Consider the following 21,192-nt stretch of genomic DNA (forward strand, 5'->3'; position numbering starts at 1 on the left):
AATGTCAGGGTGGAAACTGAGCTAATAGAGCCCCAGAGCAGTTCAGATTCTGAGGAGGACAGCATTCCGTGGGAGACGAGCTCACTCATCTCTCGCAATCACAGCAGCTGGCAGAGATTCCTCCTGTCAGCATTCCTGGGATAGATAATGACCCTGGCAGTGAGAGAGCGCTGGAGGGGGGCTTGCTGGATGGACGCTCAACGCAGACGCAGGAGCGATGACAGATGGAGGGCGTGGAAAGGAGGCGTAGCACTCGTTTGGCGCTCAAACAATGGTGACGTCCCGAGGACCCAAGGGAAAGAGGGAGGATCTCTCCATAGCTCATGAGTTCAGGGTCTTCCCATGATTCTCCTTCAAACGGGGACCAACTGCCTTACCTGGAGCTTAGGCTACTCTGCTATCTTTCCCCAGTGCTGTTCCTTGCTTTGGCGCTAGCGACTAGTATTCTGAAAGAGTCATAAAGGAATAAAGTCAGGGAAAGAATTCCTCGTCGTCTTTGTCCTGAATTGGCTATTTGTGGGGACTGCAAGAGGCAGCTAGGGCGCTCCTGACAGAGAATTCCAGAAAAGCGTCTATTTCTGCTTCATTGACTACGCTAAAGCCTTTGATTGTGTGGATCACAACAAACTCTGGCAAATTCTGAAAGAGATGGGAGTACCAGACCACCTTACCTGTCTCCTGAGAAACCTGTACGAGGGTCAAGAAGCAACAGTAATTTTATTTATTTATTGCATTTATATCCCACCTTTTTTCCTCTTGCAAGGAACCCAAGGCGGCTTACATGATCCTCCTCCTCTCCCTTTTATCCTCACAACAACAACCCTGTGAGGTAGGTTGGGCTGAGACTCTGTGACTGGCCCAAAGTCACCCAGTGAGCTTCCATGGCTGAGTGGGGACTATAACCTGGATCTCTGGGCTCCCAGTCCAACACTCTAGCCACTACGCCACACTGGCTCATGAAGAACCAGACATGGAACAACTGATTGGTTCAAAATTGGGAAAGGTGTACGGTAAGGCTGTATATTGTCGCCCTGCTTATTTAACTCATATGCAGAGTACATCATGACAAACGCTCCGATCTGGATGAATCACAGATTGGAATTAAGATTACTGGGAGAATTATCAACAACCTCAGATACGCAGACGATACCACCCTAATGGCAGAAAGAGAAGAGGATCTCAAGAGCCTCTTGCTGAGGGTGGAAGTGGAGAGTGCAAAAGCTGGTTTGAAACTCAACATTAACAAAACGAAGATCATGGCATCTGGCCCCATCACTTCCTGGCATATAGAAGGGGAAGAAATGAAGCAGTGACAGATTTTATTTTCTTGGGCTCCAAGATCACCACAGACGGTGACTGTAGCCATGAAATTAAAAGACGCTTGCTCCTTGGGAGGAAAGCTATGGCAAACCTAGACAGCGTAGTAAGAAGCAGAGACATCCCCTTGCCGACAAAGGTCCGTCTAATCAAAGCTATGGTTTTCCCAGTAGCAATGTATGGCTGTGAGAGCTGGACTGTAAGGAAGGCTGAGCGCCAAAGAATTGATGCTTTCGAACTGTGGTGCTGGAGAAAACCCTAACGAGTCCCCTGGACTGCAAGGAGGTCAAATCAGTCAATCCTAAAGGAAATCAACCCTGACTGCTCATTGGAAGGACAGATACTGAAGCTGAAACATTTTGGCCACCTAATGCGAAGAGGAAACTCTGGAAAAGACCCTGATGCTGGGAAAAACTGAAGGCAAAAGGAGAAGGAGACGGCAGAGGATGAGATGGCTAGATAGCATCACCGATGCAATGAATATGAACTTCAGCGTACTCCGGGAGAGAGCGGAGGACAGGAAGGCCAGGTGTGCTATGGTCTGTGGGGTCACGAAGAGTTCTTCCTGAGGTTCAGCCGGAATCTGGCTTCCTGTCACTTGAGCCCATGATTCCGTGTCCTGCACTCTGGGATGATCGAGAAGAGATCCTGGCCTTCCTCTCTGTGACAACCGTTCAAGGACTTGAAGAGCACTATCGTATCTCCCGTCAGTCTTCTCTTCTCAAGGCTAAACATGCCCAGTTCTTTCAGTCTCTCCTCACAGGGCTTTCTTTCCAGTCCCCTGATCATCTTTGTTGCCCTCTGAACCCTCTCCAATTTGTCTGCATCCTTCTTAAAGTGTGGTGCCCAGAACTGGATGCAGTTCTCCAGATGAGGCCTAACCAGTGCTGAGTAGAGGGGAACTAGTACTTCCCGGGATTTGGAAGCTATGCTTCTATGAATGCAGCCCAAAAGAGCATTGGCCTTTTTTGCAGCCACATCACATCGTTAGCTCATATTCAGCTTGTGATCGACAACAATTCCAAGATCCTTCTCGCTTGTAGTGTGGTTGAGCCACGTATCCCCCATCTTGTCACTGTGCATTTGGTTTCTTTTTCCTAGGTGCAGAACTTGGCATTTATCCCTATTAAATGTCATTCTGTTGTTTTCTGCCCAGCGCTCCAGTCTATCCAGATCACTTTGAATTTTGTTTCTGTCTTCCAAAGCATTAACTATCCCGCCCAATTTGGTGTCATCTGCAAATCTGATCAGCGTTCCCTGCACCTCCTCCTCCAAGTCATTCATAAAAATGTTGAAGAGCACTGGGCCCAGGACTGAGCCCTGTGGTACCCCACTCGTTACCTCTCCCCAGTTTGAGAAGGTCCCATTGATAAGCACTCTTTGAGTCCGATTCTGTAGTCAACTGTGGATCGACTGGATCGTTGTTTCATCTAGCCCACTTTGCGCTAGTTTGCTCACCAGGACATCATGGGGCACTTTGTCGAAAGCTTTGCTGAAGTCGAGGTATATGATGTCTACAGCATTCCCACAGTCCACAAGGGAGGTGACCTGATCCAGAAATGAGGTCAGATTCGTCTGGCAGGATTTGTTCTTGACAAATCAATGTTGGGTTCGAGTAATCACTGCATTGTTTTCAAGGTGCTTATGGATGGATTGCTTTATCAAGGTGCTTACAGATGGATTGCTTTATCATCTGCTCCAGAATTTTCCCAGGGATTGATGTCAGACTGACTGCTCTGTATTTCCCAGTTTGTTCCCTTTTTCTGTTTTTGAAGATAGGGACGACATTAGCCCTCCTCCAGTCATCTGGCACTTCCCCCGTCCTCCATGATTTCTCAAAGAGAATAGACAGCGGTTCTGAGAGTTCTTCTGCCAGTTCCTTTATTACTCTAGAATGCAGTTCATCCGGCCCTGGAGATTGGGACTCATTCAAAGTAATGAGGTGTTCCTTGACCATATGCCTATCGATCTCCAGCTGCAATCCTGCCCCTTCAGCCTGTACTTCGCCTTTGCCAGGGGGATCATAGACCCTCTTTTGGGAGAAGACTGAGCCAAAGTAGGAATTGAGCACCTCTGCCTTTTGTCATCTGTTATCATTTTGCCATCCTTATTTAATAGCTGAACCACCATTTCTTTCCTCTGCCTTTTACTATGCACGTAGCTGAAGAAAGCCTTGTTGTTGTTTTTAGCATCCCTCGCTAACCTCAGCTCGTTCTCAGCTTTAGCCTTCGTGACGCCATCCCTGCAATTCTGTGCTACCTGCCTGTATTCTTCCTTTGTTACTTGGCCTTCTTTCCACTTCCTATATGTGCACTTTTTTGTTTTCAGGTCATCCCTAAGCTTTTTGTGAAGCCACATTGGCTTCTTCTGTTGTCTTCCACCTTTTTTTCTTGTTGGAATTGTTTGTAATTGTGCCTTGAGAATTTCCTTTTTTAAAAGCTCCCACCCATCTTGGACTCCTTTTCTCGTTAGAGTCGCTTGCTATGGCACCTTACTGATCATTGTTCTGAGTTTATGAAAATCAGCTTTCCTAAAATCCAGGGTACGCGTTTGACTACACTCAGCTTTTGCTTTCCTGAGAACCAAGAACTCAAGTACAACATGGTTGCTTTCCCCCAGAGTTCCTGGAACTGCTACTTTATCCACTAAGTCATCTCTGTTGCTTAGGATCAAGTCAAGGATAGCCGATCCTCTAGTTCCTTCCTCTACTTTCTGTAGGAGGAAGTTATCTGCCACACATTTCAGGAATTTCCTGGAGGGGCCATGTTTTGCAGAATTTGTCTCCCAACACATATTGGGGAAATTGAAGTCCCCCATTACTACTACATCATGCTTCCTTAAAACATTGGCTACTTGCTTTTCAAAAGTTTCATCCTCATCTTCTCCTTGATTGGGTGGCCGATAGTAGACTCTGACCACCAGGTTCCTTTTATTCTGTGTGCCATTTATTTTGATCCAGATGCTCTGGATGGGGCTACCAAGCTCCTCCTCCTGTATTTCTGTGCAGAGATATGTATTTTTCACATACAGTGCAACCCCACCTCCCTTTCTGTTCCTCCTGTTCTTTTTGAACAAGTTATATCCTTCAATTGCTGTATTCCAGTCCTGAGAGTCATCCCACCAAGTCTCAGTTACACCTATCAAGTCATAATTTCCCTCCTGTATTAAGAGTTTAAGTTCGTTCTGTTTGTTTCCCATACTCTGGGCATTAGTATATAGACATCGAAGACCATGTGCTTCATAGTCTGGCTTTCTTCCTACATGTTTCCGAAGACTGTTATTGGGTGCTGTTAGAGCTGTTCTCTCTGTTGCGTGGCGATTACGTTGGGTAAGACGTGTCAAGGGCAAAGGATTTATTGTGTGGTCTTTTATATAACATGATAAATACTGATGCAGAATCCCCCCCCCCCTTTTATATCAGTACTCTCCCTTGTTCTGGAAACATAAACAGAAGGCCTGTTGCACCCCAGTGGCTTTTATGAAGAGAGACAGAATTTCACAAATTGACACAGGACAAATGGGAGGAGCGCGTCTCTCTTTGTGGCTGCCTTTTGAAATTAAAGCTGACCTTTCCTAAAACCCTGCATCGCAGCCTGCCTTGCCTCTTGCATTGGGGTCCTGACATAATAGAAGTGGATAAGGAGGGTGCATTTAGGTTTGATCCCATTTTGCTAAAGATGCATGAGCGATGCTTGTTTGAGAGATATCTTTGCCTGGAAGAGGGACTCATTTCCTCACTCTGGAGTGGAGCAGTTAAGGGCCCCAGAATGCCCAGCCACTACCCCACTAGCGCCTCCTTCCCTCCTAACCGAAGGTTTAAACCCTAACCCCTTTTCCCCAAAATGTATATTTTTTAAAACAATTGTAAACATTTGGAAAATAATCATTATTACATTACACAGTCAGAAATACAAAATGCACAAGATAACAAAAATCAGTCACCATATTACCAAGTGTCCTGTGGCACATTAATGGCAAGTGCATTTATTATGGCAGAAGGGCTGTCTGGCCCAGTGTTGTCGACACTGAGTGGCAGCAATAGATCTCAGGCAGGATCCCTTCCTTGCCACGGGATCCTACATGGGGCCTTCTGCATGCACCGCAGGGGCTCTTCCACTAGGCTGTGGCCCTCCCCAGCAGGCACGTGGGTGTGCTGGGGAGAATGTAAACCATGAGGCTTAAAGGTCATCAGATGCAAGAAGAGATACGCCCTTCACCATTTCTGTGCAAAGCTCAAATGTATCAGATTAGCACAGTGCTGTAGCCGGCAATGCAATCTTGTTTGTTCGTTCAGTCAATCAGTCTTCTTAGCTTTGCTGTGCTAAGTTTCATTCTCCTTGTTAAGGCCTCACTCTAGACAATGGTTTCCTCTCCCACTACGAAGGCTGAATTATCATATCTAGGGAGGAGGCTTTGCACAAAAATGTCACAGGTTCTTCCAGCTCATTGCTTTTTGTGTAGTCTTGTTAGTCTGTTGCAGCTGCAAAAACAACAAAAAGTCCTGTGGCACCTTAAAGAATAAGGCTGCAACCCTACAGCCACTTACCTGGGAGTAAGACAGCTGTTCTTGAAGGTGCCAGAGAACTCTCCATTGTTTTTGCTGCAACAAACTAACATGGCTATGTGCTTCTGGAATAAGTTAACACACCCATATGTATGTGCTTCTAACCCAAGCACATTCCTTAATATCTTCCAGGCATGTGGTTCTGTGAGATACCTGAGGAAGCATAGAGAGCTGATTCCATCAGCACCATTTCTAACACACTCCGGTCTGGATTGCAGAGTGAGCTGTTCTTGCCTGCTGCTCCCTCCTAGGACTCCATGTAGTGCCATCATGTGCACGTGCGCACACTTCCCCTCTCTCAGTCTGGTTCTTCACTTCCCTCCTCAAACTATACCTTTCCCCTGAAGCCTTTGGGCAGATACCCACCTCAGGTACCTGCTGCTGCATTTGCTCAGACTTCTGTACTCTCCCTCCTTTCATTTGTACTTTATCCCCACATTGCAGAGCATCAGACTGTAAGTGCCTTGAGGCAGGGGCCTTCTCCTTTGTATATGTTACCCTGGAGCACCAGTTATGGATGACATTATAGAAGTAAAGAAAACGGCGATAACTGTTGCATGGGGGGCAGTCTAGTGTGTGTGTTTCGGGGGCGGGGTGTGTGTGTGTGCAGGTGTCCTGATTTGAGTGCTGGCAAAGGCCCATGGTGCCTGCAGACAGAGGTAAATGGCTGTTGCTTTGGAAGGCAAAGAAGAGTCTTGAAGTGTGCAGACCAAGGAAGTGGCAGTTGATCTTGGCAGACATGGCAGAGGAGCCATTAATGACCGTGGGACTGGGTCTCTGGGACCTGCTGACTCACAGGACCAGGAACCCTCTGGGCTGTGTAGTGATTTGTGTCCGGGCTTGGACCACCGCTGAACTGGAGCCGCCGCCAGGAAGATCCGCCCCAGGTAAGTCCCATCCCGGGGGGGGGTGGCGGGCCGTTCCGCCACTGATTTTGAGGGGCCGAATGTGCTGGCATTCGGCCTCCCCGAGATCCATGGCGGAACTTTCGTACATCCCTACTATTTGCTATTCCATTCAGTGGGAAGCCAGTCTCAGTTGAAATGGTTCTCTTTTATGTTCAGCAGTGCCCAGCTCATTGCATCAGCATAAGGCAGCAGTATCTGTGTTCCTGTTGCAATTGTTCCCAGGGAGGCCACATGGAAAGCCTGCAGACCAGATGGGGTCGCTCCTGGCACCTTGCACACAGCCTCACTCTGGGGGTGACCGAATTCCTTTTTGGTGGTTTGAGCTGGGAGCTGCCAACACTGCACTGACTGCTGAGAGTGTCACTGCTTTACAGCCCACACAGTCAATCCAGCTGCTGAGAAAAAACGGCTCAGAATAAATAAGATACTCCAAAGATCAGATGTGCACGGAGAGATTCAGCACACAAGATAAGCGGGAGGGCAAAGTAACCAGAGCTTTCTAATGGCAGCAAATTGGCTGAAGGGAAGGGGGGCTTTTGACAGGGGCTTGTGGTTTGGGGAAGCCCAGAAAGGTGTCTCTTCTTGCTGACTGTCCCTGCAATGCACTGTCCAGCCCCTGAAGCCCATGGAAAGGCTGCTGCCATTGAGAGGATGCCTGACGTGCCCTCCCCACGCCATCTCTCTGTCCAGCCATTCACCTCTCCCCATTTAAGTCACTGTGCTGCATATTTCTAGTCTTATTGTGAGGTTTGAATTTCAGTTTATACCTAGGACCCCTCAGCTGATCAAGGTGATCTTTTGAGGTGGAGAAAGGACATACATGCAACCAATGTAGGTGAAAGCAAAAGATTTATTGAGAAATAGAAAAACAAGCAAAAGTCAAGCCTCCTCGGTGAGCTGCATGCTCTCTGAGGCTTAAAAGGTTGCACGCCCCCTAGTCACAAACTTAGTTACCAAAGAAATCTCATGGACTCACATGCTCCTTGGTTACAAACGTTATCCAAATGCAGTGCATTGAATGACTAAATATACAGTTAGTCTCTGTTTGCTACACAGCTCCCGGTCTGGTCCACGCCAGAGCCTGCTCGCTGTATAACAGGCATACAGTGCCAGCCAGGTTCAAGCCAGAACCTGCTATCTTGTATGTAAACCTCCAAACAGTGAATATGACGGTACAAATCTAATTGCACCTTATCTATGCTCTGGGCAGTAAAATCCTATTCTCTGAATTCTACCCAACACATACCACATGCTGTCAAGCACTTGGCCAGAGCACTTCATAGAATCATAGAATAATAGGGTTGGAAGGGGCCTACAAGGCCCTCGAGTCCAACCCCCTGCTCAATGCAGGAATCCAAGTCAGAGCATCCCTGACAGATGGCTGTCCAGCCTCGTCTTGAAGGCCTCCAGTGTGGGAGAGCCCACCACCTCCCCAGGTAATTGGTTCCATTGCCGTATTGCTCTGACACTCAGGAAGTTTTTCCTGATGTTCAGCCGGAATCTGGCTTCCTGTAACTTGAGCCCATGATTCCGTGTCCTGCACTCTGGGATGATCGAGAAGAGATCCTGGCCTCCTTCTCTGTGACAGCCTTTCAAATACTTGAAGAGCACTATCCTATCTCCCCTCAGTCTTCTCTTCTCAAGGCTAAACATGCCCAGTTCTTTCAGTCTCTCCTCACAGGGCTTTCTTTCCAGTCCCCTGGTCATCTTTGTTGCCCTCCTCTGAACCCTCTCCAGTTTGTCTGCATCCTTCTTAAAGTGTGGTGCCCAGTTATTACATGACTTAATACATGTCCTGTGGGTCAAGGGTACTGTTGGTATGTGCATATACAACGATCCAGATGCAACCATGCCCCTCTGAACAGCGGCAGGCTCAGGGGTTTTATCCTCTTCTTCCTTCATTAAAGAGGGGTTTGATATGTTCTTTGTTGAGCCCAAGTTCCAAGACTGATAGTTGCTTACTGACAGCCTGACCCATCCTTCTGATTCCCCAACACCTCCCCCCCATTAGGCCTTCCTGCAATAAAACCATCCACTCTCCATTCACACTCTCCCCCTTTCCTGACCTGGGCTAGAATGTTTCCATTGACACTGAATGTTTTGGCTAAAAGGATTTACAATTCAAGATCATTTCAGAGTTACAGTAATACAGGCCAATTCCATGAATTGGAAAGAAGGAACAGATAGCAAGCTTTTAGAAAGGAACTTAGTAAGAAACAATATTTATTTATAGTAAGAAAACTTGATTAGGTGAATGAAAGAATATAAATGAAATAACATATAAATCAATATTAAAAAAAGCAATTCAAAGAGTTAGGGTATAGAGCATTTTGAGTCCAGTCTTTCTGCACACCGATCCATAATGTGTCAGTCGTTCCAAAGTAAACTCAGATCTTTGCAGGGAAATTTTGATCACTTTTTGGTACATTACACACTGCATTTCTTCTACAAGAAAGAAAGAGGAAGGAAGGAAGGTTGCATGATTCTCTCAAGAGTATATATATAGATCTGGATGGGATACCCTGGCTGAAATTGCCCCAACAAAACTGCAACCTGGAGGGAAGATGGGAAGTCAGTATGCTACAGGTGGAGAACAATGGAATGCACAGGAAGGCCCCAGTGGACTTGGCTGGATGCAAAGAGGGCTGTTTAAAGCAGCTGGAACCTCTGTCTCTCCGGCCTCCAGTCCACTTTCCCACCTCCAAACGGGCCAGTCTTTAATCCTATTCATCCCACAGATGACTTTGCTGCACATGAAGCGAGGGGGAGGGAGGGAGGAAAAACACACACACACACACACTGAGAGGATTGGCTGGGCTGGAGCCCATGGAGACAGGCTGCTGATTTTGATGGCTCATTTAGATGGTTTTCTGCAGGAATGCAACTTCTCTGCATTTACGATAAGGGTTCAAATTTGCCTCATTGTTACCATGTTCTGGGGAACTCAGGTTCTTGAAGCATCTCTCTGTTGAGATGCACAAGTAACTTTTTAGGCTGGATTGCACAACATGCAGCCCAAATCTCACACCAGCATCCTGCTGTTTGAAAGGGCAACAGGAAAATAAGTCAATGGGACCTTCTCAAACTGGGGAGAGGTAACGAGTGGGGTACCGCAGGGCTCAGTCCTGGGCCCAGTGCTCTTCAACATCACTACAAGTGAGAAGGATCTTGGAATTGTTGTCGATCACAAGCTGAATATGAGCCAACAATGTGATGTGGCTGCAAAAAAGGCAAATGCTCTTTTGGGCTGCATTCATAGAAGCATCGCTTCCAAATCCCGGGAAGTACTCGTTCCCCTCTACTCAGCACTGGTTAGGCCTCATCTGGAGTACTGTGTCCAGTTCTGGGGATGCAGACAAACTGGAGAGGGTTCAGATGAGGGCAACGAGGATGATCAGGGGACTGGAAACAAAGCCCTATGAGGAGAGACTGAAAGAACTGGGCATGTTTAACCTTGAGAAGACTGAGGGGAGATATGATAGCACTCTTCAAGTCCTTGAATGGTTGTCCCAGAGAAGAAGGCCAGGATCTCTTCTTGATCATCCCAGAGTGCAGGACATGGAATCATGGGCTCAAGTGAGAGGAAGCCAGATTCCGGCTGAACATCAGGAAAAACTTCCTGACTGTTAAGAGCAATACAATGGAACCAATCACCTAGGGAGGTGGTGGGCTCTCCCACACTGAAAGCGTTCAAGACGAGGCTGGACAGCCACCTGTCAGGGATGCTGACTTGGATTCCTGCATTGAGCAGGGGGTCGGACTTGATGGCCTTGTAGGCCCCTTCCAACCCTGCTATTCTATGATTCTAAGTGAATGGAGGTGAAACTCTAAAGAGGTTCTGAGAAGAATAGATAGCTGGGCCAATGATCTCCTCAATGGAGAGCAGTACGCATATGCTGTGGAGGTCTTTGGACCCAGATGCATGGTGGGGCACGATCCCTACAGCCAGAGCACAGCTCCCCTCCTGTCTAAGGCAAGTTTTCCTTTTAATAGCCCTTTCTCATGAGAGCTACAGCAAGTGTTCTATTACAGACTAAGCCAAATGCCATTCAAAGTGTAATTTAGATGTTCCAGTTGAATGAGTGGGCTTTATTCCTGTGTGAAGTGTTTGCAGTTGAGGTGTGATGTTCGGTTATTTGCTCACTTGTCCTAATAATATACCCAGCACGTTTCTATAGCATATGGGAGCGCTCAGAACAATCTTGTGGTAAAAGTCTGTCAGGTGGGGCAGAATTCTTCTCATCTTGCAGATGTGGGGTGTGAGGCCAAGAGAGCCCCACCAAGAAAGTCCAGAGCCAGGAAGAGACTTGAGCTGGGGGCTTCCTGGCTCAGGGCTCACTCTTGGCTACAGCAGCTCTGTTCACATGGGTGAGAAAAAACAAGGGCTGGCTTGCCAATGGGATGAATTTGGCACATTGTGCAAGGGCACTGCTGCTCAGCAACGTCTGTCTGAGGAAGACATTTCCCCTGAAAGAGAGGCGGCAAAGGCTTCTCCCCCCACCTTCGTTGGTCCCAGAGTTCAAAATCCCAAAGGGGCCTAGAGCTCTCTGGGTGGCTCTTCATTAGGTTGCCATGTCCAAGAGCTGAGAGAAACTGGACTCCCAAGTCAGGCCAACTAGTGAAGTCAGCTTTGACCCGTTCCTCTGCAGGAAGCAGGATGGCCTCCTTCCAGCATCCCAGCCCAGGTCTCCCCGCTCTCTGCTGCTCGCGGCCTTCCTTTGCCTTGATGGGAGCCCTCTTCCTCCTTCATGTGGTGAGGGTCAAAAGACGGCCCCAGAGCCACCACCTCAGGGGCGCCTCTGCTGAGGGGGACAGTGGGGGGCCACTGGCCAGAGGCCGCCACAGCTGCCCTCAGTTTTGTCACTGAGGCCGCCCCCTCCCCCTTGGCTGGACCCTGTGGAAGGCCTTTGGCCTGGCCGTTTGCATGGCGCCTCGGCCTCTGACCCCTCACCTTTCTTGGTGCCCGCAGCAGACAGGGCCGCAGCCACAGCCGCCTCCTCCTGCGTGGCCTCGGGTGTCCTCCACCCTGCATCTTGGCGGCGGGGAGACCTTTGAGAGGGCTGCCAGTGAGGGATTGATTGCATTTTTAGTCCACCTAATAATAACACAACTTCTCTGGACGGATTAGATTGCCAAACAATAAAAACAGTACACAATGTACTGTTACTATAGAATAGCACAATGAGCACAATACAGTATAAAATGCAATATTAAACACAGCCATCACTGGACCCTCTGGGCACATCTGAATGATAAAACCCAGACTCTAGAATGCCTGGGGCACACGCACTGTGTGCAAAGAGAGGCAGAAGGGATTGGGGCCATTTTGATGAGTAGTTTAAACATGGTGTAACGAGCCCTGAGGAGCTGCCTGTGACTGACAGAGGGCCTGTGAGGGAAGAGAAATGGAGCAAAGCATAACAAGGGCAGACAAAGGAAAACGTTGCAGCAGTTTGTAGCCTCGGTATTTGCTGTTAGTTTTTATGAGTGATGTGGGTTTTCTAGAAAATGGTGAATGGGAAAATATGCAAATAGGGCTAATGGGGCTGCAATTGGAGCCCCTAGGGTGGGAGTTCAAGTGCTTGTAAGCCTTGCCACATTAGGATAATTTGCACTGGAAATTTTTCTGATGTTCTAACGAGTGATCCAATTCAGTTTTTTAAAATGCCCCATGCCCATGTTTTCTCCAAATCCGATTCTTTGGCTTTGCTGGAAGTAAAAGCTCCTTGTCCCTCTATCCGTAGCTGCCTCCTGCTTCTCTCCATGTTGATTGGTTCTTTGCAGCATCAGATCCTGCAGGTGGCCTGTCCGCAGCACTCCTCTGTCAGGGTCTCTCCACACCATGTGCTTTTTTCCTTCCTTCCTTCCTTCCCCTCCTCCTCCCAGGGCTTTAGAAGATTCTGCTGCATCCGAGGGCCCCACCAGTGTTTGCTTTGCTGCCTCTGCCTGCCTCTCTGGGGCCTTGCCTCTCTTCTGTGGGGGCTCCTCTCTGTCCCCCCCCACACACACACACTGATACTCATTCTCCTGTTAGTAGGAGGGGCTCCCTGTCCCAAGGAGGAACAGGAGAATCCCACAAAGGAGAACATGTGGTTGGAGGCTGAAGAAGTGACCAAAACCTCACAAGCTGCTTGAACGCCCATCGTAGACAGTACAACTAAATTACTGCCTGCCCCCCCCACACACACACACAAACAGTCCCTCACTCCTGCATTTTTCCACCTTCCCTCTCCAGGAATTAGATATTGAACCACCGACTTAAGCAGAAGGATTGCATTGAAGTTTCCCCTCAGTGCCTCATAAACATGGCACAGAGCCAAAGCAATGAAAAGTCATTTGATTGCAGAATTCAGAATAATCTAAACATCCATCACCAAGTGGTGGTATCAGAAGTGTGGGAGCACAAATATTTGTTTCTCTGGGCCTGAATGTCATCATCTCTCAGAGCCACGATCTGTTAATTAAAGAGAGCAAGAAGAATCGTCATTCATGTATTTATTACATCTGTCCTCCCTCCCTCCCTCCCAGGAGCACAAGCTAAGCACTGGGGCTGGAAACTGAGACAAGTTGCTGATGGCTCTGCAGCAGCAGGACAACCTGAGGGGAGGCCCCATACCACCGGCTGGGCTCAGACAACAAACTACGGCTCCTCGTGGGTTATTTTACCCATGATAAGCTGCGGCACCCACAGGCGCCAAATTGTATATGCAACCCGCACTTAGGGGTTGCTGTGTCATGTGAACCTGGCGAGCATGGCTTATGCGAGGGTTAAAACAGACCACGGCTTATGCGAGAGTTGCTTAACCCTCACATAACCCATGCTTGCTGGGTTCGCACGACACAACGAACCCCGTGTGGCGGTTGTATATTCAAAATGGCGGCCACACACGGCCCAGCCTTACTGTGGGTTAAATAACCCCCAGTGGGCTGTCATGTCATGCGAACAGCCCCAGTGTGTAACAACACCTTTGCATGTGCTAATTTATATGTATCGGTGCAAATTTAGAAATAATTATTATAATGTTAATAGAAACACACCTCCCCGTAGTGTGGAAGCCCAGGACCAGGGGGCCATCCGTGTGCCTACCTGTGTGGCCTCTGCCCAGGTGCTGCCAGGGGGCCACAAGGGGCGCCTCGGGCAGCGGTGCACCCGGTTCTTTTTCCTTCAGCCAGAAACGGCAACGGCAGCCCTCCCAAGAGAGACACCAGGCATCACACACAGCTGCTGGGCCCACTGCCTCTTGGGGGGGGGGGGGGGAATGGATCCAGCAACGAGCGCAATGAAGAGATGCTCCCCAGCTCTCCACACTGCCTTGCCTCCTCTCTCTCCCCTTCCACAGTGAAAAGAGGGCGGCTCCACAGGACGCAGCAGGCGAGTCTCCAGGCCTTGCCCTGAATTGGGGCAAAGCCTTCTTCTCCCTCCCAAGGGCGAGCGGGGCTGGCGTTATTTCAGACAGCTGAAAGCCCTTCCTCCTGTTATCAGGTTCAGCGCAGCAGGAGGAGGAGGGGTCTGCAGGCGGGGGGTGGGAGGCTGAACGGTGGCACTTCCCCAAGAGGTCCCCACAGCGGCAAAGCAGTCAAACCGTGACTGCCTCCCTGAGGGAATAAGGTGGCAGGGGGAGGGGGGCTTTCCCAGACCAGGCAGGTGCCTCAGCGACACCCCTGGGACTGAGCAGGTGGACCCAGAAATCCGCTGGGCTGAGCCCTGAAGGTGTCTGCCACCAAACAGAGCAGTATTTTGACTTTATTCATTACACTTATATCCGGCCTTTCCACCAAAAATGGCACTCAAGGTGGCTAACAGTAATAAAACACAGACTAAAAGCAGAATCGTGATTAAGCACTACATAGAAGCAAATCAGCTAAAAGCACAACAATAAAAAGCCCAGCCAGCACCCAGCCAGTTAACACCACAGCCCAGCCCAGCCCAGCCCAGCCCTTCAAGAGCAAGCCGGCTTCCATGCCACAGGCTGCCCTAAAGGGAACGTCTCTGCCTCTGCTGCCCAAAGGACAACAGGGAGGGGGACCCACCTGGCCTCCCGGGGTAGGGCGCTCCGGGGCCTGGGGGGGCCACCGCGGAGGCCCTCCCTTGTGCCCCCCCGGCAGGGCAAGGGCGAGGGCGGGCGTGGACACACCTAGGCATAGCGAAGTGGGAGGAGGCGCCAGCTTGGAGGCCCAGGAGGCCGCTCAGCGGCGCCTCTCACGGCCAGGAGCGGCCCCCTCCGCCACATGGGGAGGCCCTCCAGACTGCCACGAGGCCTTGGCCTTTCTTGCCAAGTGACGGGCTTCCAGGGCTGCAAATGCTGGCTGGAGTGCTGCACGACTCACACGCTCCGTGGGGCAGTGGGGCAAGTGGCTGTGTACACACAACAGCGGTGGAGAATAACAAGACGGGCAGGTTGCTGACTGGAGCTTCCTCGAGGGGCCTCCTTCCCTCCGGCTGGGCCTCTGCTGGTTGTGCAAAGCCATCAGCACTGTGGCCGGGCCCTCCTCAGGCACCCTTCTCCACACCCCTTCTCTCGCCCTCTCCCATGACGCTGTGGTGGGATCTCTGAGATGTCGGGTGGCGCCCGCTGCTCTGTGTTGACACAGCCACAGGAAGCTCTCTAGCGAACATCAAGTGACAGGTGTAGAAGGAGAAACCCGGAACCTGCAATATTTACTTGCAAATAGTTCTGTCCCTGCCCCTCCCTGGCGCAGCACGTTCCCAGCCACTCCTCTCCTCAAAGGTGGCACTTTTCCTCAGCTGCCGGACGGATGGAGGAGGGGGACTTCACGTCCAAGAAATGGCCCGGTCCAGCCCTGCAAGCTCCTGTCTGCCAGGCAGGTTGCTGATCTGTTTGGGGACATGCTGCAGAAATCTGGAAAGAGGCAGGTTTCAGCAGGAGTTCCTGGGTCTGATTCCATTAATTTGCTGCGGATCGGGAGGGGGCCTTTATGGACACTGGGAATGCCACCGGAAGGGGCTGAGAAGGCCCCTGACGCCGTGCTCCAGGGCCTGCTGTGGCGGGCTGGCCTGGGCTGGTGTCCAGGCTTTGGCTGGGCCTACGCGGGGCGGGGGTGAAGGTGGAGGAAGCCCACTCGTCCCAGATTTTAACTTGCTTGGAAGAACTCGGGGTGGGGTGGCCTGGTCAGGCCGGCCCCCGAGGCTTCTGCACTTTGAAGAGCGGCCAGCCCAGCCGCCAGGGGCCCGGGCCGGCGGCTCTCCACAGCCCTCTCCTGCGCCCCATGCCGGCACGCCGCCAGCGCTGCTCCCCCCAAACGAGGTGGGAGCAAGCGGGTGCGAGGACGAGGGCGGGCACTTCGGGGCCGCCGGCACCCTGGCCGACCCCCCGCAGGCCCTCGCGGGCGGGATTCGGCGCCCCGGCAGCACGGGCGCGCCGGAAGGCCACGTCGCGGCGGCTCGCCCGGCATCGGGGCCCAGCAGCGCCCGGCCACGGAGCAGCGCGCGCAGCGGCGCCCCCGCCCTTCCTCCTTCCGGGCCGGGCCTCGGGGCGGCCCCGCTTGAGGCGGCGCCGGTGGGGGAATGGGCCTTGCCGCGGCCGCAGGGCCGAGGGGCGCCCGGGCAGCGCCGGGCGAGGGCCGAGGCGCGCCGGAGGCGCCAGCGCCAGGGCGGCCCGGCAGCGCGGCGCGGGCGGCTGGCAGCAGCCGCTCGGCGCGCCGGTGGCGACGCACGGAGGCCCTGGCCGCGGCAGGCGCCGCGTCGCCCCCCGCGGGCCCCCGCCGAGGCCGGGCGGCCGCGGGAGTCCCGCGCCTCGGCCGGCTGGCGCTCGGCCCACGCCCTGCGGGGCGCGGGGGAGAGGCGTCGGGCCAGCTCCGCAGCCGCCCGCGCGCGCGGGGCGGCGGCCGGGCCGAGGGCGCTCGACGGGCCGCGCCGCCCTGGCCGTGGCGGGGCAGCTGCGACGCCGGCCTGGGGTGGTCGCCGCCGGCGCGGCGAGAGCTCGGCGCGGGGCTGGCGGCCGTCTCGCTGCCGCGCCCCTCCGGCGGGCTTGGGGCAGCGCCTCGAGGGGAGGCGCAGCTGGCGCCCCGCCCCGCCATGCCCGGCCCGGGCGGCCCTCCGGCAAGGCGGGGCTGCGCCGCTGCTGCGGGCGGCAGGAGGAGCCCGGGGCCGGGGGAGCGGGGCGGGGCGGGGCGGGGCGGTTGGCCGTGGGCTGCCGCCCCGCGCGTGTGCGCAGAGACACAGACGCGCAGAATCTCGCCCCTCGGCCGCGGGGATCCCCGAGGCGAGGGGGCTCATGCAGGATAAGGAGGCCGCGGGGCCGCCCGCACCACGCCGAAGAGAGGCAGGATCAACCAAGCCCGGAAGCCGCCGTCCTTGGCCGGAGACGACCCAACACCCCGTTGGTCATAGGCCCCTGAATGCAGGTTCCAGATTCTGCTCTGCAAAGGGCGGGAACCCCTTGGGAACACCCCCCCCCCCGATACGGGGGGGGGGGCTTGGCCTCTGCTTTTCTTCTCCTTTCGAGGCTCAGGCCTGGCACCTTGAGTCTCCCGCTCCCCCTCTCCCCACCCCCTGCATTCCCCTGGCTCATAGTGCCTGACATCCCCCCCCCCGCCTGCTCTGTGTCTCCCATGGGTGCTGTTAAGGAGAGGCAGGATTTATGCCCTGAGGTTTGAGGGGGAAAGGCAAAAATGTCCTGTTTTCAGGGAATGCCCAGCTGGAACTGGGTGTGACTGGCATCCTGTGTTGCATGATTCCCGCTGCTCCTGGCGTGGACGAAGAGGAGCAGAGCTGCATTAGGCACCCAGCCACTCCCTGTAGTATCTAGCCTTCGCCTGGGGCAACCTGCCTAAAAACACCCCTTTTCTGTCTGTTGCAACTGACCCATCCGCCGGGGAGCAGCTGAGCTCAAGAATCTTAGGCATAGAGATCTCTCTCGGGTGAAATACGTTGCCCCCCAGCCCCCAGTCTGAATAAAGGGAGATGCAAGCTGCAAGGTATCGATGCAAACAGGTGCTCTTGGCGGCGCTCTATCCCTGTTGAACCCCCAGGGCCCTTGCCGAGCGGAGCAGCTCTGAAGGGCGGCTGCCCCAGAAGCAGCCTGCTGACCGGGCAGCCCCCTGCCTCGCAGATCAGCGCCAGGGCGGCGTCCCACGTCTGGTGCATTTATTACCGAAAGTGTATCCCGCACCCAGTGCAAATGCTCCCGGAGTGGCTGGCAAAAGAAATGAAAACGATGCAATCGTCAATAAAACAGATTTTGCTTCCAAGTTCAGGGTTTTGGAGCCGTGGCTAGAGGGAACATCCCCAGTTTTCCCTTCTGAGCGCTGGCTGGCTGCCTGCCTGCCTGAGCCTTGAAGCAGAAGGAAAGACAGCCAGGGCCGGCGCCAAGGGCAGGCCTGTCCGGGCACTTGCCGAGGGCCCACACCCCAGCGGGGGACTGCCGCCAGGAGCCCCCTGGAGCAGCTCCTCCTCTTCCCCCAGGACGCCTGCTTGCTCGCCTGCCTCTTGCTACGGCCCAGACGGCAATGTGGGGCGGAGGAGGAGCCGTGGCCTGGCTGCTCACTGGCTTTCTGCCAGTCAAGGGAGCGGAGGAGGAGGAGGGGCTGGTGGCCACGCTGCTGAGACGCTGCTGAGACGCTGACTCGCTGGCAGAGGGCCGCGCTGAGGGAGCCTTGCCCGAGGGCCTCAGCAACCTGGAACCAGCCTCACGTTGGACCCCGAAGCAAAGCAGGAGGGAGGAGGAAGCTTCTACTGATACAGAGGAGAGCTCCATCCTCCCCGCCATCAAATTCCAGCCTCACGCATTCCAAGAGCTCTCCCAGGCACTCTGGCGGCTGTCCCGAGCAGAGAGTCATCCCCCTTCCACAAATGTGTCTAGCTGCTCCCTCTGGGCTCCCGCTGTCATCAGTTATCTATAAGGCAAGAGCATGCCTTGCGATGGACGGTCTCCTATGCAGATACAATGTGAGCATTATTCTTGTTTCCTAGTGAAATTAGCAGTGCCGAAAAAGGTTTTGTGATAGAGCTGTGGAGGAAAGGCTGGCCGTGGGACCATCTTCTAGGAATGGTGTGGATAGCTCTAACAAGGGTGGGATGCGTTTGAAACATAAGTGGAGACTTGAACTCTTAATACAAGGGGGAAATTATGACCTGATAGGTATAACTGAGACTTGGTGGGATGACTCTCATGAGTGGAATACAGCAGTTGAAGGATATAACTTGTTCAAAAAGAACAGGAGGAACAGAAAGGGAGGGGGGGTTGCACGGTATGTGAAAAATACATATCTCTGCACAGAAATACAGGAGGAGGAGCTTCATAGCCCCATCGAGAGCATCTGGCTTGAAATAAATGGAGCAAAGAATAAAAGGAACCTGGTGGTCGGAGTCTACTACCGGCCACCCAATCAAGGAGAAGACGAGGATGAAACTTTTGAAAAGCAAATAGCCAATGTTTTAAGGAAGCATGATGTAGTAGTAATGGGGGACTTCAATTTCCCCGATATTTGGTGGGAGACAAATTCTGCAAAACATGGCCCCTCCAGGAAATTCCTAACGTGTGTGGCGGATAACTTCTTCCTACAGAAAGTAGAGGAAGGAACTAGAGGCTCGGCTATCCTTGACTTGATCCTAACCAACAGAGATGACTTAGTGGGTAAAGTAGCAGTTCCAGGAACTCTGGGGGAAAGCGACTATGTTATACCCGAGTTCTTGGCTCTAACGGAAGCAAAACTCGAGTGTAGTCAAACGCATACCCTGGATTTTAGGAAAGCTGATTTTAATAAACTCAGAACAATGATCAGTAAGGTGCCATGGCAAGCGACGCTAACGAGAAAAGGAGTCCAAGACGGGTGGGAGCTTTTAAAAAAGGAAATTCTCAAGGCACAATCACAAGCAATTCCAACAAGAAGCCAATGTGGCTTCACAAAAAGCTTAGGGATGACCTGAAAACAAGAAAGGACACATATAGGAAGTGGAAAGAAGGCCAAGTAACAAAGGAAGAGTACAGGCAGGTCGCACAGAATTGCAGGGGTGGCGTCAGGAAGGCTGAAGCTGAGAACGAGCTGAGGTTAGCGAGGGATGCTAAAAACAACAAAAAGGCTTTCTTCAGCTACATGCATAGTAAAAGGCAGAGGAAAGAAATGGTGGTTCAGCTATTAAATCAGGATGGCAAAATGATAACAAATGACAAAGAAAAGGCAGAGGTGCTCAATTCCTACTTTGGCTCAGTCTTTTCCCTAAAGAGGGTCTATGACCCCCCCTGGCAAAGGTGAAGTACAGGCTGAAGGGGCAGGATTGCAGCTTGAGATCGATAGGCATATGGTCAAGGAACACCTCATTAGTTTGAGTTCCAATCTCCAGGGCCAGATGAACTGCATCCTAGAGTCATAAAGGAACTGGCAAAACTCTCAGAACCGCTGTCTATTCTCTTTGAGAAATCATGGAGGACGGGGGAAGTGCCAGATGACGAGGAGGGCTAACGTTGTCCCTATCTTCAAAAAGGGTAAAAAGGAGGAACCTGGGAACTACAGAGCAGTCAGTCTGACATCAATCCCTGGGAAAATTCTGGAGCAGATGATAAAGCAATCCCTCTGGAAGCACCTTGAAAAGAATGCAGTGATTACTCGAAGCCCACATGGATTTGTCAAGAACAAGTCCTGCCAGACGAATCTGATCTCATTTTTTGATCAAGTCACCTCCCTTGTGGACCGTGGGAATGCTGTGGACATAATATACCTCGACTTTAGGAAACAAAGCCCTATGAAGAGAGACTGAAAGAACTGGGCATGTTTAGCCTTGAGAAGAGGAGACTGAGGGGAGATAGGATAGCGCTCGTCAAGTCCTTGCAAGGTTGTCACAGAGAGGAAGGACAGGATCTCTTCTCGATCATCCCAAAGTGCAGAACATGGAATAATGGGCTCGGGTGACAGGAAGCCAGATTTCCGGCTGAACATCAGGAAAAACGTCCTGACTGTAAGAGCAATACGACAATGGAACCAATTACCTGGGGAGGTGGTGGGCTCTCCCACACTGGAGGCGTTCAAGACGAGGCTGGACAGCCATCTGTCAGGGATGCTCTGACTTGGATTCCTGCACTGAGCAGGGGGTTGGACTCGATGGCCTTGTAGGCCCCTTCCAAGCCTACTATTCTATACTATTCTATGAGACTTCTGGCAGGGAAGCCTCACCCAAATTCTCTGGGTGCCTCCTGACAAGTCTGCTTTTATGGTGCCATCGCCCCATAGGGAGGAGCAGACGATGTCATCTTCCACTTTGAATGCTCCCGTGTTTTCCCACCACTTCTGACTTTTTTCTTACTGCAGGAAATCTGTGGAAGTCAGAAAGATGGAATAGCTGCACCATCTCTAGGAGCCCTCTCTTTGGAAGCACCCTCCCATTCAGCTCCCTGGGGGCAGCAGGATGTTGCTCTGTGCCGCTGAGAGTGCAAGCCCAGGCATGCT

At 52.2% G+C, this 21,192-nt stretch overlaps 1 protein-coding gene across 3 annotated transcripts; it reads right to left on the minus strand.

Moving 5' to 3' along the window:
- Positions 1 to 8,997: 8,997 nt before the first annotated feature.
- On the minus strand, positions 8,998 to 17,992 carry LOC146336866 (uncharacterized). 3 transcript variants are annotated; one of them, XR_014785279.1, is made up of 2 exons: positions 15,118 to 15,426; positions 8,998 to 13,243 (listed from the first exon to the last, which is right to left on the minus strand). XR_014785279.1 is itself a non-coding variant. In XM_084816470.1 (2 exons), exon 1 carries the CDS (start codon positions 17,024 to 17,026, stop codon positions 15,725 to 15,727), a length of 1,302 nt encoding a protein of 433 aa, XP_084672596.1. In that variant the 5' UTR covers positions 17,027 to 17,992; the 3' UTR covers positions 8,998 to 13,243; positions 15,453 to 15,724. The 3 variants fall into 3 exon arrangements, 1 of the variants encoding a protein (XP_084672596.1); XR_014785278.1 differs by having other exon boundaries at positions 14,925 to 15,422; XM_084816470.1 differs by lacking the exon at positions 15,118 to 15,426 and adding an exon at positions 15,453 to 17,992.
- Positions 17,993 to 21,192: the final 3,200 nt, after the last annotated feature.

This window comes from Heloderma suspectum, chromosome 11 (genome assembly GCF_057233095.1).
Source record: "Heloderma suspectum isolate Gila_16-S chromosome 11, 16-S_ref, whole genome shotgun sequence".
Lineage (NCBI taxonomy): Eukaryota > Metazoa > Chordata > Lepidosauria > Squamata > Helodermatidae > Heloderma > Heloderma suspectum.

Excerpts from the sequence above, each read along its gene's own strand:
- LOC146336866 (XM_084816470.1), bottom strand. The coding sequence starts at position 17,026 with ATGAGCCCCCTCGCCTCGGGGATCCCCGCGGCCGAGGGGCGAGATTCT.